This window comes from Lissotriton vulgaris, chromosome 7 (genome assembly GCF_964263255.1).
Source record: "Lissotriton vulgaris chromosome 7, aLisVul1.2, whole genome shotgun sequence".
Lineage (NCBI taxonomy): Eukaryota > Metazoa > Chordata > Amphibia > Caudata > Salamandridae > Lissotriton > Lissotriton vulgaris.
The window spans coordinates 21810793-21827640 of record NC_141695.1 but is presented as its reverse complement, the minus strand read 5'-3'; the positions used below and the strand labels follow the sequence as shown (position 1 = coordinate 21827640).

The 16848-nt window shown below is 46.5% G+C and overlaps 1 protein-coding gene across 2 annotated transcripts in view; it reads left to right on the top strand.

The window, feature by feature from the left end:
• Positions 1 to 16848, top strand: part of SIRAL2 (SIR2 antiphage like 2) — a 748558-nt gene that overhangs the window by 557436 nt on the left and 174274 nt on the right. For both annotated transcript variants that reach the window (XM_086928446.1, XM_086928445.1), the window contains exon 11: positions 10940 to 11002. In XM_086928446.1, coding sequence (XP_086784572.1) covers positions 10940 to 11002 — 63 coding nt within the window. The remainder of the gene's footprint in view (positions 1 to 10939; positions 11003 to 16848) is intronic.

Here is a 16848-nt window from a genome sequence, read left to right as displayed (position 1 = left end):
GTACAACACAACAACTCTATTCAGAGCTACCCTACCTCTAAGCACTTTAAATTATTATTTTACTGTTTCACTGGGTTTCACCCATGGTACGCTCCCCGGTACGCTCCCCGGTACGCTCCCCGGTGCGCGTACCAGGCGCTCCCCGCAAAAGCAAATTTTTGTTTTGCCCCGCGGGCCCTTTCATGGCCCCCACATCAAACCTAGGGGGCCAGGGGGGGTCTACTCTGCCCCCTTTTGCTCATTTCCCCCTCTGTTTTTGCCACCTCTTGTGTCTCGATCCTACCGAGACACAAGATGGCGGCCGCTCCGGACTGTTTGGAATGTTGACAGACACCCGAGAGCCAATCAGCTCTCCGCTCGCGAACTCTCGTAGCGCGCCCGGTGCGCGTACCGGGGCGCGCTTATAGATATATATATTTTTTTTAACCTAAATTACTCAAAATCCACTGGAGCACATATCTTGAGACATAGCAAAGGCACATCGGGCTACCAGTCCCTACAATTTTGCCAAGTTTGGTGGAAATCCATTCAGCCATTCGGGCTAAAAGTGAGGTCGACCGCCCTATGGAAATTAACATGGGGAAAACACGTTTTGGGACCCCCTTTTATCTCGGCCCCCGCTTGACGAATCCCCCCCAAACTTCCAGGGAAGGACCGGAGTGCCGCGAGGCAAATTTGAGGGAATTTTCAGGCAGATTCCTCAACCGGTGCCAAAGTTATACCCAATAGAATGTTGTGACTTCCCTATTGAAAATAATCCTAACTATAACTACCTACTGGCGACCGCCAGTAGGTTATATATATATATATATATATATATATATATATATATATATATATATATATATATATATATATATATGCATTTTTTTAAATTTAATTAAAACATTTATTCTTTTAAATTGCATTATTTATAATATTTTTATTTATTATTTTATTTTATTACCCATTACACCTGAAAAACGAATCCCACCCTGCTCCCTTTAAATACCCCTGCACCCCATAATCATAACCCACCCTTACTCCTCAAAATACCCCAACACGCTTAAACACTAACCCATCTTAACCCTATAAATATACCCTGTACCCCAAAACCTAAACCTATACCTAAACCCTAAAAATACCCCTGTACCCCATCACCCAAACCTAGCCCTGAACCCTATAAATACCCCTGTACCTCAAAACCCAAACCTACCAATGAACCCTAAAAATACCCTTGTACCCCAAAACCCAAACCTAGACCTGAACCCTAAAAATACCCCTGTACCCCAAAACCCAAACCTACCCCTGAACCCTAAAATACCCCTGTACCCCAAAACCCAAACCTAGCCATGAACTCTAAAAATACCCCTGTACCCTAAAACCCAAACCTAGCCCTGAACCCTAAAAATAACCCTGTACCCCAAAACCCAAACCTAGCCCTGAACCCTAAAAATACTCCTGTACCCTAAAACTCAAACCTAGCCCTGTACCCTTAAAATACCCCTGTACCCCAAACCTACCCCTGAACCCTAAAAATACCCCTATACCCCAAAACCCAAACCAAGCCCTGAACCCTAAAAATACCCCTGTACCTCAAAACCCATACCTATCCCTAAACCCTAAAACTACCCCTGTACCCCATAACCCAAAACTATATCTGAACTCTTAAAATACCCAAACACCCCGAAACATATACCTCAGTACCCCAAAACATATACCCCTATACCCATGCTTACTTTATCCACATTTTTTTTTAAAACAGCCTTTTACCATTCATGCATTTACAACGAATTTCGTTGTAAATGTATGCGTGGTAAAAGGATATAAAATGTAATGCCATGTGTTATAATGGCATTGCGGAGTCATGGTACTTTCGTAATGAAAGTATGCGGAGTGATGATATGCAGAAAGAAAGTTGCGGAATAATGGGTGTTTACCCCGGTAAGTAAATTGGTAGCACGGCGGCTAACATCTCCAGCAACATACTCATATTTTTTCACCACCCATTTGAAAAATGCACAGGTCTCTCTCATTGATGGCCAGCACTGACATACACTTTTAGACACACCTCCCGCCACAAGTTCTAGAATTGCGAACTTTAGAGCTGGGGAGCTACGTTCGAATCTCGGCATCAGCTCAACATCCTGTGATTCCAGGCAAATCGCTTTGTCTCCCCGTGCCGACCACAAGTGAATGTGTTCTTCTGTAATGTAAATTGTGCTCATGCCATGTTGTCGAGTTTGCGCTATATAATATTGCAAGGAAAAATAAAGTAGGGAAACTCGAGTTCACACATTACTGAACGCGCACTCTTAAGTGCATCAGCAGTGCACTGTGAATCGGAGCGTTTCACAGGCCTGTCACAGATAAGAAATGCTATCAAAACCAAATCCTACAAAACAATATACTACTGGCCGGCAGCAATTCATACCCGGACAACGTCGGGACGGGCTTCTATTCATTATATACAAACCTAAAACCTTACCAATTGGATTGTCGGATACAATTCCTAATTACCCTCTGCCCTGAAGATGTCCATTTTCATGTGGACAAAAAGAGTTGGCTGGCTTTTTCTATTAACATATGAAGCAAAAATAAAGAGAAGATTTCTTATGGACTCTGGAATCTTTTGGGTATCCTTTTAATTTATATGGACATTACAAGTGTGGTGCACCTCTGACTTTTATGTTGATCAGTTTTCCCAATCCTAGGGTGGTATTCTTTGGGCAGAGAGTGTCTACAAGGAGTGCACAACAGTATAATATACATATCCCCATACAACTGTGGGAGATAACAGTGAGGTGCAGCACTCTTCTGCAGTCTGCTGCCTATTTATTTGTAGTTTTCCCACCTAACTTCTGAGTGACATTTTTCAGCTGTTGTTATGCAACAGGTCACTGTTTGACTATAGCTAGAATTCTCTGGAACATGTACATCCTCTCTCGGTTTACATATCTATTGTCATCTGGAACCCTTTTGAGCTTGAGGTCTCTGATATCTTTCTCCCCTCAGCTGTCCATCCTTACCTTGTTTTGTTCTTTTTTTTTGTTCTCTTTGAGTTTGTTTTGCACTCGCTTGTAAAGCACTCTTATACCCTTGTGCCTAGTAAGCACTATGTAAAAATCTGACTAAATAAATAAGCAATGCTGACAGCACAAGAACTGACCCATCCTGGCATTGTAGATGGGCCCCAATAGGTAAGCAATCCACATAGGAATTTGCAGTAGGAAAAGGGATGCATGTTCTCTAGTGCCAAGTCTTACTCACCACTGATTCATTAGACTGTGATTTCCAGGTCAACTGAAAGAAGTGGTATACCTATGGAGATGCAAGTTTAAACTGCAGCTTCTCCAGAACCAGACCAGAGCATGGCAACAGGTCACATGGATGTCCTAGGCTGGGAAAATAGGACAGGAGTTGATTGAATAATAGGGGGCTAATTTTTCCCACCATTAACTTGCATGAACCACCAGCTGTGGTGTCATAAGGAGAGGCGGTGATGTTACTGAAATCAAGCTTCTGTGCTGCAGTACCTACTGGCCAGGGTAATCCCACATTAAAAGGGCAGCCTTCCAGGTGTCTAGTGCATCACACCTGTTTTGCAGCACCTAGGCCTACTTGACTCCACCATAGATGTCCATCTTCCGTCTACCCTCTGTGTTGGGTTGTTGCCCTAAAGTTGCCGGTGTGCTTTCATTCAGCTTCCTTGATGACTTTATCATCATTGGGACTCGTCTATGGTCTTCACTGGCCTTTTCTTCACCTATGGGTTTTATGGAACCCCTGCACATTCTTCCATGGCTTCTCCTATGCCTTAGTGATCTACATTTTTGCTTGTCTGCCCCATTATTTCCTCTGCTGTCTCAGAATCCAATGACTGACCTGGAATAGTGAAGTTGGGCAGGGGCTGACTTTTCCCAAACAAAGCTTTACTGGTGCTAAATTTCGCGACAGGGAGGGCACATTTTTAATAATATTTCAGTTTCTAGCAAATAAACAGTTTGTGTGATGGAATTAGTCCAAGTGTATCAGCATAGTTTGATTAACCAGAGTCAGTTTATCCTCAATGCAATCTCAGTTATAAAACAAAAATACAGAGATTTGATGATCACAGGTACAGAGGGGAGGCGACACAAAAAGAGCCTTGCGGAAACTAACACACATCTCAAATGTTGTCTAGATTACTTAGATTTGTATGGAAAAGCAGTTCAGGAAAGACAAGGAGCTGACATCAGTCCAGTGTAGCCATGAGACCCCTGTAGCTATCTTTGTTAAAGGCTGCCAGAATAAATCATTATATAATGGAAGCAAACATCACAACTCTAGCATACTGAGCAAATCTTTTGTATGTCTGAAAAAGACATTCATTGCATTTTATGGAAGATTGTATTTATTTATATAGGTATTTTTAGTCCACAACAGAACTCCAAAAATCTGGAGCCATGTACACCACACATATCTTTGTTCCAGTGCATCACAGTTAATGAATACATCACAAATGCCATGTCAACAAATTCAAGATATAAGCTACGGGGATGTTCTGGGACATCACATATAAAACACATTTTCTATAGTACAGGCCACTGGGCAACACTTTTCTTCCTAAGCATCAGGAGACGATTCAGGGTATCCTAAAGGCTTCTAGGAGCTAGGTATCCCTTGAACAAATTGGATTTCCAGGTGTATCTTGATGTATGGGGGGATGGGGTACTCTAACGGCATCCATGACTTTGTTACAAAGTCTAAGAGACAAACGAGAAAATGCCTGGCGAGCAGTTTTTGCATTTCGTGTTCTTGGTGTTTCCAGTAATAAATGAGACTTAGCCTTATTATGTAATACTCAGTTGGAAAAGTTGTTTCTTTTGCAGGAAGGCAGGTTGGGCCAGATTTACGAGTGGACCATGAGGTCCTGAAGGCTACACTTGCTTCAAGAGGCAACCAAGGCAGTTTGCTCAGGTTTTGTGTGTTCTGTAAACTCCTCAGCCCCCATACAATTCAGCCATGCTGCTGCACGAAGTGTCCCTTTGTGGAGTCCTGCTATGATTATATCACCTCTACCTTGATGGGATAGCCACATGGCAGAAGATATTGATGTAGATCGTGTTGTACAGCTGGATGTAGTCTATTCAGTGAACGGAGTTAGAAGAGCACCATTTTGAGTTATTTGTTAAATGGGACTACCTAGTGATGGAGAATTTTAGTGGTTTGTCAGAATGAACTAGCTTAGGTGATGCATAAAGGATTGTATTTTCCCTTGCCAACCTTTAACATTAGGCGTGCCGCATTGCTGCTTTGCCTGTCTGTAGTAGAAGAAACTCTGTCTTCCTTGGATAGTTTCATTGAGAAAGTATCCGTATTTCAAGAATCTTGAGGAATGAGCTCAAATTCAATGTATCTGAAGTGCCCACTGCACATTGATGAATGGCTACGTCACTGTCTGCTGCCAGTAAGGGTATGGTGACGTCTTATAAAGATTAATGGTAGGTGACTTCATTGAAACTTGAGGAATCTATGATTCAGCTGCATGCCATTGGCTAGAAAAGATTCAGACAGAGAAGACTTTCAAGAAGGTAGTATATGGGCTCCCTAAGATAGTGAAGAAGGGTGATGTGATCAACTGTGTCAAATGCATGTGATAAAACGTTGAAAACTAGGAGGAGCACAGCCCTATCTGTGGTGGGTTTCTGTACAGCATCTTGGCCAACAGCCTGTTTCATAGCTGATTGATGATGAATATTTGCATAAGAGATTGTAGTACACAATATACTCTGCAACTCCACCATCTCTAGTTTGTGCCTTGGAAAGGTAACTTTATATAGACCAATTCTAAAAATATTTTGGATCAGCTTTAGGTTTTGTCAACAGTGGAAAAACATGTGCTCAATTTAGTTGGGCAGGACCTGTGCCTCATAAATGTGATCAAACCACCAAAACCCGCTTTCTAAGGCACCTATTTTCAGATTCAATGCTGGGGTGACCTCTCCTCAGGACTAACCCTGGGCGGAGTTGGCGGAGTGGGGCTTCGCGGAGCTACGCAAAGTGGGCGAGAAACTACGCCCACCTCCGCACTCCGCGTAGCCCCACTCCGCAAACACCACTGGCCGCCAGCCCCGCCACCCGCCTCCCTCCCGCCCTCCCTAAATACTTTAAATTAAAGGAATGAAATAATTAAAAACGCACTTACCTTGCCCGCCGCTGCCCGCCGCGTCCCCGGGGCTCGCTATCTTCCGTCTTCCGTCTTCTTTACTAATGCGCATGCGCGGGCGGCCGCGCATGCGCATTTCTACGAGAAAATGCGCATGCGCGGCCGCCCGCGCATGCGCATTAGTAAAGAAGACGGAAGACGGAAGATAGCGAGCCCCGGGGACGCGGCGGGCAGCGGCGGGCAAGGTAAGTGCGTTTTAAATTATTTCATTCCTTTAATTTAAAGTATTTAGGGAGGGCGGGAGGGAGGCGGGTGGCAGCCAGCTACGCTCCGTCTGCGGAGCGTGCGTAGTGCCGCCTGGCTACGCCCGCTCTGCAAAATGCAGAGTAGGCGGCACTACGCACACTCCGTGCACGGAGCGTAGCTGGCCGCCCACCCCTACTCAGGACACCCCCGCGCCGCACGGCCACCAGCTGTGTGTGTGTGCCCCCGCTGCTGCTCGCAGCCTCGCTGCTCCGTGTGCCTGCCGCCCTAGCTGCCCACCTCGCTGTACGTTGCCCCCGCAGCTCCGCCGCCTTGAGAGATTGTATTGCCTTCTGTTTGTTTGAATTGTACTTTTTCCTTCTGTATTCGTGCTTGTTTTTCCCCCCCTGTGCCTTTCCCGCCCCGCTCCCCGCCGCCGGCCACGAGGCCATGCCCCCTTTGTGTTCTGTGCCCTCCCCGCTCCCGCCTTCCGGCTGCTCCTCCCTCCCCATTTAATCTTAAATGGCGACCGCACGGACGCGCAGCGGGCGCGCCGATTGTGCGCCAAAGGTGCGCCAAAGGCAAGCCCGTCTGCGCCCTCCGCGCCTGGACCACGCCCAGTGCCAGAACCCTTGGCCCCCGCCGAAGCAAGACGACCCGACGGACCTACGACGCCGCAACACTCAACGCACTCAACACCGGCCGGAACCCTGCCTGCTACCGAGCCACCCCGAGACGCACCCACGGACCCTTCGCCTGCCAAGCCTGCAAATTCACCTGCCTCCGGACCGACACCACCCCCGCCAAGTCGAGTACCAGCAACAACCACCTGAAATGCATCCTGCTGAACACCCGCTCCGTCCACAGGCACGCCGTAGAACTCTGGGACCTGCTCGACGCGACAGCACCGGACGTCGCCTTCCTCACCGAGACCTGGATGAACGCGTCCTCAGCGCCCGACATCGCAATAGCCATCCCGGGCGGATACAAGATCACCCGGAGGGATCGCGTCAACCAGACGGGAGGAGGCATCGCCATCGTACACAAGAACACCATCCGCATCTCGACTAACTCCGACGAAACCTTCACCGCCGCCGAACACCTTCACTTCCAGATACACACCGACCCCAAGACCACCCTCCGAGGCACCCTCATCTACAGACCACCAGGACCACGACATCGCGGACTTCATCAGCCCACACGCCCTGCCCTCCGCCGACTACATCCTCCTAGGGGACCTCAACTTCCACCTGGAAAACAACAATGACAGAAACACCACCACCCTGCTGGACAACCTCGCCAACCTCGGACTCAAGCAACTGGTGAACACTCCCGCCCACTATGCCGGCCACACGCTTGACCCCGTCTTCTCATCCAGCAAGCACATCTCCTTCAGTCATGCCACCGGACTCCACTGGACCGACCACAGCTGCATCCACTTCAGCTTCAGGAAAACGGCGACCCACCACCACCGGCAACAGGTTCCCCGCCGAACCTGGAGCAAGATCACTGCCGAGCAGCTCTCCGCCTCCCTCAGCCAGAACACACCCACCTACACAGCATACCCAAACGAAGCAGCCAGCAACCTCACCAAGTGGCTGACCGCCTGCGCCGACGATCTCGCACCACTAAAGAACCCTCCCAGCAGAACCGGTACCAAGAAAACCCCCTGGTTCACCGACGAACTCAAGGAATCCAAGAAGAACTGCCGCTCCCACGAGAAATCCTGGCGGCTCCACCAGACCACAGTCAACAGGACCGCCCTCAAACACGCCACCCGCAAACACCACCAGCTGATCTGCGCCACCAAGAAGGCAGCACTCAAAGAACGACTGGACAACAACGCCCACGACAGCAAGGAACTCTTCTGCATCGTCAAAGAGTTCTCCAACCCCAGCACCGGAAACAACGACATCACTCCCTCGCAAGACCTCTGCGACTCACTCATTCTTCCACAACAAGATCGCAGACATACACAACAGCTTCGACGCACAGACCACGCACCCTACCGCCGAACCAACGCCCGCCCCCTCTGCAACTGGACCCCGATCAACACCGAAGACACCACCCGCACGATGAACTCCATCCACTCCGGATCACCAACCGACCCCTGCCCACACCACGTCTTCAACAAAGCCGACGCCATCATCGCACCCCAGCTCCGGGACATCATCAACTCCTCCTTCCACACCGCCACCTTCCCGGAGAGCTGGAAGCACGCCGAGCTCACCGCCCTCCTGAAGAAACCAACGGCGGACCCCACCGACCTCAAGAACTACTGCCCCATCTCGCTCCTTCCCTTTCCAGCCAAAGTCATCGAGAAGACCGTCAACAGACAGCTGGCTGCCTTCCTCGAGACGTATGGTTCCCTCGACCCCTCACAGTCCGGGTTTCGGGCTAACCACAGCACCGAGACCGCCCTAATCGCAGCCACCGACGACATCAGAACCCAGATCGACAATGGGGAAACAGCGGCCCTCATCCTCCTGGACCTCTCTGCGGCGTTCGACACTGTCTGCCACCGCACCCTAGTGAAGCGCCTCAGCAACATCCGAATCCGAGAGAAAGCACTGGAATGGATCATTCGCCGGAAGAACCCAGAGGGTCTGCCTCCCCCCGTTCAGATCCGAGGCCACCGAAGTCATCTGCAGCATTCCTCAAGGATCTTCACTCAGTCCAACCCTCTTCAACGTCTACATGAGCCCCCTCGCAGCCATCGCACGCCAACACAACCTCAACATCATCACCTACGCCGACGACACCCAGCTGATCCTCTCCCTCACCAACGACCCCACCACCGCCAAGGCCAACCTACACGAAGGGATGAAAAACGTCGCCGACTGGATGAGGAGCAGCCGCCTTAAACTGAACTCAGACAAGACGGAAGTCCTCATCCTGGGATCATCACCCTACGCCTGGGACGACTCCTGGTGGCCCCCGGCCCAGGGCACCGCTCCCAAACCAACGGACCACGCACGCAACCTGGGCTTCATCCTGGACTCCTCCCTATCGATGACCAGACAAGTCAACGCCGTCTCATCCTCGTGCTTCAACACCCTGCGCATGCTCCGCAAGATCTTCAGATGGATCCCGACCGAAACCAGGAAGACCGTCACCCAGGCACTCGTCACCAGCCGACTGGACTACGGGAACACCCTCTACGCCGGAACCACAGCCAAACTTCAAAAAAGACTCCAGCGCATCTAGAACGCCTCCGCATGACTCATCCTGAACATCCCCCGACACAGCCACATCACCGGACACCTGAGAGACCTGCACTGGCTCCCCGTCAGCAAGAGAATCACGTTCAGACTCCTGACCCACGCACACAAGGCTCTCCACGAACTGGGCCCGAAGTACCTCAACGACCGCATGACCTTCTACACGCCCACCCGCCAGCTTCGATCAACCAGCCACGCCCTCGCCACCGTACCACGCATCCGCAGAGCCACCGCCGGAGGAAGATCCTTCTCCTACCTGGCGGCCAAGACCTGGAACTCCCTCCCCACCCACCTTCGGCGAACCCTGGACGATCTCTCCTTCAGGAAGCAGCTCAAGACCTGGCTGTTCGAGCAGTAACTTACCCCCCCCCCCCCCACCCCAGCGCCTTGAGACCCTCCCGGTGAATAGCGCGCTCTATAAATGCATTGATTGATTGATTGATTGATTGATTGATTGATTAAAACGTGTACGAAGTACTGTAATTTTCTAAATTCCATACACTCCTCTTTTTTCTTTTTTATGAGGTAGTCGCAAAACGTTTTCCGCCTTTCATTAAAACCCAATTTTTACAACTGACAGTCTCCTGAATGTTAAATACTAAGGTCCTTTCATAAATGTGAACCTCATTTTGACGATGGGTTCACCTGCTGTGGGAGCACACTCTTTGACCCACTCTGCTTGTTGGCGTCAGCAGTGCTGCTAAAAGATTTGGGATTTTTAGCAGTACTAATACCTGGTTATTGAAGTATTAATATTTCATGATTTTTGGTGGTTGAAGGTTGTTAGGACGACTGGGTCATGATATGCTAGTTTTTCTTGAGTTTTCTCACCTGTCTTCTGCTTAAGTTGATATATGATAAGCAATAGGATTTGAATATTTTGTAGAGCTGCAAGCTCCAAGTCTCACTAGAGCAAATATTTGGATAAAGTTGATCCGAAAAAACCAGTTAAGTCATTGTTAATTTGCTTGTGAGGTGTGGGAATCTCTCCATCATTAGGGACTCTTGCATGGTCTAGGAAATCAATATTTAAAGTTTGTGCGTCATGTCCTGTTTTTCTTTAGCTAGTTCTAAGGCAAATGTATTTCCTATAACATGAGAAGGACAGTTGCAATGTTTTTCTGAACTTTGAATATACAGTTACATGAAACGTTTGAAGTCTCCTAGGCAAATAGTTTTCAGGACTTTTATGTTAAATATGTAATAAAGCCTGAGAATTTGGTTAACTAATAACCCAAAGGCTTAGGCTTTATTACCCATGCCCAGTTTGACCATTAAATTGTTTTTACTGAAAGTGAGTTATACAGAATGTATACAGATTTATTACAACGTTTTCTCTTCTTTTCAGGGTCAGACAGTAAACGAAAGATCACAAAAGACCCGTCAAAGAAATGCTCCCAGGGTGATGATGGTAAATGTATTCCTCTTAATTAGAAATAGAGCAGTGGTCTACAGTCTGGATCCATTTTTAATGGGTTTGCTTGGGTAGAAACAGAGATACCCTAGCCTTAATGAATAACTTTCTTAGATGCAGGTGTATTTTTCCTAATACACTTTTCTGGACCTTGCTCATTCTGACAATATCTCTCAGCACTTTGAAGAAGCAGGACAACATAGGTCACCCTCACCCCCATTACCCATTATTAATTCTATTCAAATTATTAGAACTGGTGTAAGCCTTAGGGATGTTCTGAGACAATTATTCTCAGTTTATGTAACTTACTTCCCTTTTCGTATCCTCCAAGTCTTGCTTTGTTTGATTAAACATGCTCTTACCTCAGAGTGGGGCAGCTGAAGTAGGTCCTAAAAGTCTGAGACTTCATATTCATTTAAATCTAGCCAAATCACAAGCCCTAGTGACACACCATGCTGCCTCAGGTAAGTCAATTTAGCCAGGTGAGTTAGGATTGTCATACAATACACTTTTCTCCTTTGTTTTTCAAATGAAAATTTGTTCTAATCAGGTAACAATTTTAAGAAAAGTTACTTATTTTGTGGAAATGAAGTCCTATAAAGTGTTTTACAAGGAGCACCAATTTAAGATAGGGTTTACTGTTCTGAGAAGCGTACTGTAAGATATGACAAAATTCCTCAAAGACGTTCATCTACCCTACATGGGTCATGAAGACACCATGACGTAATGAAAGTTAAAAATAATATTGGTGTATTTGTTCCACCTGGTTATGGCCTTGGTGATAAGTAACTGGGAATAACATGAGCAAAGAGATTTTGCATATGTTTTACCCACATTATTACTCCTTCAAGAGCTGGTGGTAAACACATTTGCAAAAAAACTGAGTTTGAGTGCAATTTGCACTCAATTACCAAATGGGAGCAGTCGCTAACACTACTACAAATGGCAATAGCACCTGTACATCTAAATGACCATCTGAGTGTGAGATCCAGTTTGTGTTTTTCACTAAATGGGTCCTCATAAAACTGACAACACAAGCAATACTTGCACAGACATCAATATTGGATCAAGAGCCACCAGCCACTGCTTACTCTCAGTATGGTATGTTTATCATCTCCAGGATAGATATTGAAAACAGCCAAGGTCATTCTTAAAATTCAAATCAGTAAGATCACACCACTTAGGGCCTCATTATATGTTGCAGTATTTAACCTGGAGCCAGAGTTCCGGAGGACATTCTACATCCCTCAATTCCAAGTCTATCCGGGCTGGAATGATCAGGTCTGCAAACTCTGGGCCTGATCATTCCTGGCCTAGAGACTACAAGTCTGGTCTGTACTGCTGCTAGAGCAGGGGATGTGGGCAGCATCACAGCCCAGTCCCCCATTCGACCCCAGCAACAGTACAGCCAGAGCAGATAATGTTCTCCCTGGGCAGACACAACCCTTCCCTGAACTGCTACTTCCCTAACCATCTTCCTGCAGACAATTTCTGCCTGCTCAGAGCAGATGGAAAATGTCAGCGCTTTTCCCCCATATTTGGGGAAAATTGCTTGGAGAAGGACCCACTATTACTGGGTCCGAGCACACATTCCCTATTCCTAGGAAAAACCTTATAATGACCAAAATGTGGAGCAGGGGAACCAGGGGACTGTGGGGGGGGGGGAGGAGGGGACGGAATCATAGATTCCAGTCCCCTGAAATCACCACATAAAATGTTATGATACTCATTATTAGGGGATAAGTGCCTGGATCACTGTGAAAAAGAATAAAGCACTTGTACTACTCAAATGTATTGGAAGTTTGCAGTCTCAAGACTGAACCAAACAGAAACCAGGGTAGCAGATAAGGCCTTATTGTGGCCTGGTCAGTGCATACCCAGTATCAAACATGTTTGAAATATGGTAAATGATAAGCTGTTTAATTTCCCTTCGAAGGAAAAAAAAAGGTTAACAAACAACTTATTTTGACTCAGAATGTGGACCGGTGGGGTGTGTCGCGGTCCCTGGTGCGGTTCCAGATGTCCCAAAGCCTGGCTTAGTTGTTTCACGATAAACCTTATGGCCAAGGGCTGCAAACCTCATGGTGCTGTGGTGGGCATTTGTGGAATCCACAAACCCAGATCTAGGACAACAGATCCTATGGAAGGTCGCTTTTATTGCTAAAAAATCAGTGGTATACAAACCCATATTTCACCGTGAACAATGAAATGTGGAAAATAGTTCACAGTTCCCTGTGAAATATAGTTTAAATTGTCATAGTGACGCCCCCGAATACCTCTGCAGATAGGGCCGGACTGGCCATAGCGGGCACCGGGCAATCCGCCGGTGCGCCGCAAGGGTGGGGACCGGTTTTGGGCCCCTGGGGCCATTTTTGTTACAGGGCCGATTTCCTGTAGCAAAATCGGCCGAAAACCGGCACCGGCAAAGAGCTCAGCGGCACCTTCAACCCCCTCGCCCCTGAGGTGGGGCCGGCGAGCACTTTGCCAGGGCCGGTTGTGGTTCCCAGTCCGCCCTGTTATGCATCAATATTACCTAAATTGTGCAGCAAAACATTCACCGTATGTATCGCATTCTCTAGCAGTATTATTTTTATCCATGTGAGCTATGTTTATGTTTTGTGTGTTTTGTTGTGTGAAATCTGCAAATTATGTGGAATATTATGTGGCAAATGCTTGAAATCCACAATTATGTGGTAAATGCTGCAGTCATAGAATCACATACATCCACTGGCCCTCAACATTAATTATTGTTTTATTAACAATATATTTATGGGAGATAAACAAAACCTAAGCATTCTGATTCCAAGTAGTGCCCACTGTTAACTACACTTTGAAGACAACAGTTTGTTCAAGCTAAATCCCTCAAATCAAACATGTAATATAAAATATACATAATGAGCAATGTGATATGGTCCTGTAGTGTCATCTCAGGACACTGGTTACTCGTTAGGTATCATATTTATTATGTATGTATATACTTTACTAAGGTTAACAAACACAACCTAAAGCCAAGCCACAGAAATGAACAAATTCTAGTTATCTGTGGAAACCATACTTCATCCCCACTGCACTGCTCATGACCTCACACATATCACAAATTACATCACTTGTGGCATTTCTGATGACATGACATTTCCCCTCCAATGGCATTATCATTGACATCAGTATAGAAAGCATAGGTCGTCTACCAACACAAACACAAAACAGAGCATCTGTTGATGTGTTTTATCTAGGACCCTGATCAATATTGTGACCTCATGCCCCTATACGGCTATAATCAATACATATCCCTATAATGGCATAAGAATCAGAGCCATATTTCAGTAACTCGCCTCTGCAGTCCATGACAGTCCATGACACAGCAGAAGCCACTTCCTTAGATTCCTAGATAACACACCGAGTTCTTTCGACATACCAAACCCCCAGCAACCTGGGAAAGCCCCGCTTGCTTTGTTTTGATTAGTAATAGAACTCCTGCGAGCACTGTAAGAACGACCAGTTCTTAGTGACATCTTTATTGACGTCTTATGTCCAAAAGCTTACGTCAAACTCTGCACCTTTCAGGTATAAATATACCAACGTTGCCTTAAGCAAGCACACGGTGGTGGTGAATACTGGAGCAGAACAGCTGTCCCCTTGCAGAGAGCCCAGCAGATGCGAGAAGCCCACGGACGCTGCCCCTCCTCCTTGACACGCCGAGAAAGACGCTGTCTTTTCTCCTGCCGAGAAAATCCAGCTCCGGCGTTTCCAGCCTACCCTTGCGGGTGACTGGGATATCGGGTCCTAAGAAGGAGATACCAGACCTCCTGCATTCTATTCCAGAGGTACGGTGCTGACTAAACCATTAGAGAGAATTCTTGAAACAAACTCTTGGCAAAACCAACTTAACTTAAATTGCTACTTACTTACTCCCTCCCATGTATTAGGCTTAGGTCAGGTACACCGGGGTAGGCGTAGTTAGAAGCACCAGTTGAGGTCGTTAGCCAATGTATATATGAATGTATATATTTTATTCATTTTAACTATCTTATGGCTAAGAAACCATATCAATGCTTTTACAGTATTATTTCGTAATACTCCTTTCACTGTACGCACTTTTCTTAATAACAAGTCTTGCAATTGTGGCAATTCATTTCTCTTGCATGAGAAGGAAGACTGCTCAATAAATAATATATTTTATTGAAAACGCCCGTCTCTCCATTCTCTGCACTCTGGTGAAAGTAAATCTGCACAACTGACTGAGTGAAATAGCTGCCTATTGTTTCACACGACTCTTATTCTGAGGAGCAAAGTTGTCATGTTTATGCGGTTGTCGGAAGCTGAATCTCTTCTTGTCTGAGTCAGGGAAGCTGATCACTTCCTATTCAGTCAAGAAAGTTTCCAGTGACCTCTGAGCTAGCTGGCGCAAACCTAAATTAAGTCTAACATAGTCAGTAGAGACCTAGAAGACCGCAGTCCTACGTCTACACTGCTGTTTATGTTATTCCAATGCGCAGGGCCTATAGGGAAAATAGGAACTACACTACATGGCGCCCAACGTTTGGTAAGGCGATAAAACTAACGCAAGACGTTAGAGTAACTCAGTTGTGCTTTTTCACACAGACCCTTTCTCCCGTAAATACTCCAATAGACGTCTGGAGTGGGTGAAAGGTTAAAATCCGCCGGAACTTAGTAGGAAAAAAATTCCTATGTAGAGTTTCTGGTTTAGTCAACGTTGAAGGATACAGTGTTCCAAAATATTGTGCACCTAATCTTTGTTTCCTTGGAAACCTGCTCTGCAAACCTTCATTAATACAATGTCAGTAAATGGCAATAACAACGGAACCAATGAAGTCGCAGTAGACGCGAATCAACAGGGTCCCGATGTTACAGGGATTAATGAACCGGGTGCGATTATCATCCCGGAAAACATAAGAAAATCTATAACTTCAAAACTTATAGAAAACGGACTGACATCGCAAGGTGGTACAGTCATTTTCGTGATAGAGGCACAAGAATGTCGGCCGACAGAGGTATTCTATTCTTGGATAAACTTTCCAGCAGCAAACGCTACAACACACGAGTTCCACTATTACAAAATAGAGAAACCACCGGATGAATACGCTCCTTTCGAGGAGATTGGAATCCCATTAAAATACCAAGAGCACCTGCTCTGGTTTATAGGCGCCCTAAAACATAATGATCACATCACCAGGCTCGGTCCACTAGGTAGACCAGGAGCAATGTGGCCGGTTCTAGCCAGCTACACACCACATCCAGACATTGATAAAATGTCAAAAGAAGAACTTTTAGCACAGCTAAAATTACTTATTAAAATACACAGACAGTTAGTCCAATATGTAATGCGGACTGCAACAGTCCAAACAGCTGTTAATATTCCACAGCTGACCCCTCATCAGGGGAACACAAATAAAATTACACCACAGAACATACAATCATGTCTTGGAAAAACTCCCGCAAAACTGGAACAAATTCCTTTCTGGTTAGCACAGAAAATTACTCAAATAGAGGCAGTATTCCCGAGTACTACCCCTATTGAGAAACACAGAATTCTGACTATCTGCCTTCCAATGGGGGTCGCACCACATGTGGAGGACTGTGACACTTGGGGTACAGTCTTTGCTTCCATTTACACAAAAACACATGGTGTTCCGTCCATGGCGGTAATACCGGATGTGCTAAAACAAATTCAGAATGAATACGGTCCAGAACCTGCTTTAACTCTTGGTATGAAATTACTGAAAGACTTCAAGCAGGTCTCTGCTATATTACTAGCCAACATAAGAGGAGAAGCAGCATCTGTGGCGATCCGCCAGAAATTGAAAGAAACAGATATAACAGAT